This window comes from Diceros bicornis, chromosome 22, assembly GCF_020826845.1.
Source record: "Diceros bicornis minor isolate mBicDic1 chromosome 22, mDicBic1.mat.cur, whole genome shotgun sequence".
NCBI lineage: Eukaryota > Metazoa > Chordata > Mammalia > Perissodactyla > Rhinocerotidae > Diceros > Diceros bicornis.
Window position 1 is genome coordinate 43,801,920 of NC_080761.1, and position 2,205 is coordinate 43,804,124.

General features: G+C 42.0%; 1 protein-coding gene across 1 annotated transcript; it reads left to right on the plus strand.

Moving 5' to 3' along the window:
• The first annotated feature begins 1,650 nt into the window (after positions 1-1,650).
• On the plus strand, positions 1,651-2,205 carry LOC131419809 (interferon beta-like). Its single transcript, XM_058565340.1, has one exon. The coding sequence runs from the start codon at positions 1,651-1,653 to the stop codon at positions 2,203-2,205; it is 555 nt and encodes a 184-aa protein (XP_058421323.1).

Here is a 2,205-nt window from a genome sequence, read left to right on the forward strand (position 1 = left end):
CATGGCCTCTACTGCTGTTAGGATAAAGAAAAACTTCTTCACGTGGCCTCACAATCCCTGTGCTCTCTGGCTCCCACCTGCCCTCTGGGCTCATCTCAGACCACTCTCTGACCACTCTCTGACTTCAAGGTGGCAATGGCCTTCGGTCTTGTCCTTTACCCTTACCATGCATTCTCCTACCACAGGGTCTTTGCACATGCACTCCCATCTGACCTGCCTTCTGATTCCAGCTCCAGTGTCACTACCTGAGGGCAGTCTTCTCTGACCTCTGCTGCCACATTGTGTCCCTGTAGCACAGGAACGCACAGAACCATGAATGTCTTCTCTGTACCATTGCATTTTACTTTTGTGTATTTCTTTGATTAATGCTCTTCTCTCCTACTCAACTGTGGGATCCATGAGAGCGAGGATTACAATCTGTAGAAGTTCATGCTATAGTTCCTTGCACACAGTGGGGATTCAGTAAATTCATGTTGAAAGATATTGCAAGGTTTTCTGAAAACTAAAAATAATTACTGTAAATATCATCGTTATTCTAACTTATTTTTGTATTGAAATCTTTAAAAATGTATGACTCGTCTCCTCACCTATATAAACAGGATGTAAAAATCATAATTCTACTTTTTACTGAGTCTTCTCTTATGAAAATGGGTTACTACACTCGCACAAAAAATGACCTCAGAACTATTGAGACAGGACCATTTGTGTCAACAGTAACGTCCCCTGATTGCTGGATTTCTTTTTCTCTCATTTTCCTTCTAGACCTCCTTCTAATATGTGGTATCTATTTGCATGGGAATGGAAAATCAGACATTTTGATTTGCTAGAAATGTGTACACAATAAGAATACATTGGCCCTCAATAATGGTCACACAGGCCTCCTATAAAGGGAACCATGAGCTTTAGTGCATGGCCTGTGTAACACCCATTTTGTCTGCTTACAGATATTGCTTAATCCCTAGTTTTCAGTTATCATCTAGATAGTTGAGATTGCCAGATAAGGCAACAAATAAGGCTGATAAAACTATTTGATGTCTTGCTGTGTATGGTTAAGGCCCTACAAAAAAAATTCAGGTCAACTTAGTTGAACATTATTGTCTTTTAGATACAGAAAAGTAGGTGTCTTTTTTAAAATCACAAACTGCATATATTTATTGTTTTGTCATAGTGTAATTGGGAATTAAATCTAATTCTTATGAAAAACAAAATTCTCATACAAAAACACCGCCCCCACCCCAAAATCTCATAATACTAAAACAGAAAAATAACAAATGCTTTGCCAAATGAAAGAACCCTGTAATAGTAGAGTTCTAAATGATTTGGCTTGCTCATTCCTTTGGTATTGAACAATTCACTGAAACTTTACAAAACATTAGAAATCCTCAGACTTTGTTTATCTTTTCCCCTAATATATATAAAATAAAAGAGGAGCTTAAAAAAGACGACTTTTAGAGACTACTAATGATTTCAATGACATATGAAAACAGAAAGGGAGAACTGAAAGTGGGAAATTCCTCTGAACTAGAAAGAGTGGAGGACCGTCCGTATAAATATCCCACACTCATGGAGGAAGGACACTCGTCCTCAAGCTCTTGAAGCCTCTACTCCAGCATCGAGGTGGTAGAAGGCAACGCTGTTCCTGTTTTCATCATGACCAACAGGTGTATCCTCCAGATGGCTCTCCTGCTGTGTTTCTGCACCGTGGCTCTTTCCAGGAGCTACAACTTGCTTCGGTCCCAACTAAGCAGCAGCAATTCGGCATGTCAGAATCTCCTGTGGCAGTTGAATGGGACCTATTGCCGCGAGGACAGAATGAACTTCGAAGTCCCCGAGGAGATTGAGCAACCACAGCAGCTGCAGAAGGAGGACGCCGTGTTGGTCATCTATGAGATGCTCCGGCAGACCTTAAGTGTTTTCAGAAGAAATTTCGCTAGCACTGGCTGGAATGAGACCATCGTCAAGAGGCTCCATGTGGAAGTCCACCTGCAGATGGACCGTCTGGAGACAAACGTGGCTGAAATAACGGAGAAGGAAAACTTCACCTGGGAAAACACGCCCGTTCCGCACGTGAGGAAATATTACGCACGGATCGTGCAGTACCTGAAGGCCAAGAAGTACAGCCGCTGTGCCTGGACAACAGTCCAGGCGGAAATCCTCAGGAACTTTTCCTTCCTTACCGGACTCCTAGATTACCTCCAAAACTGA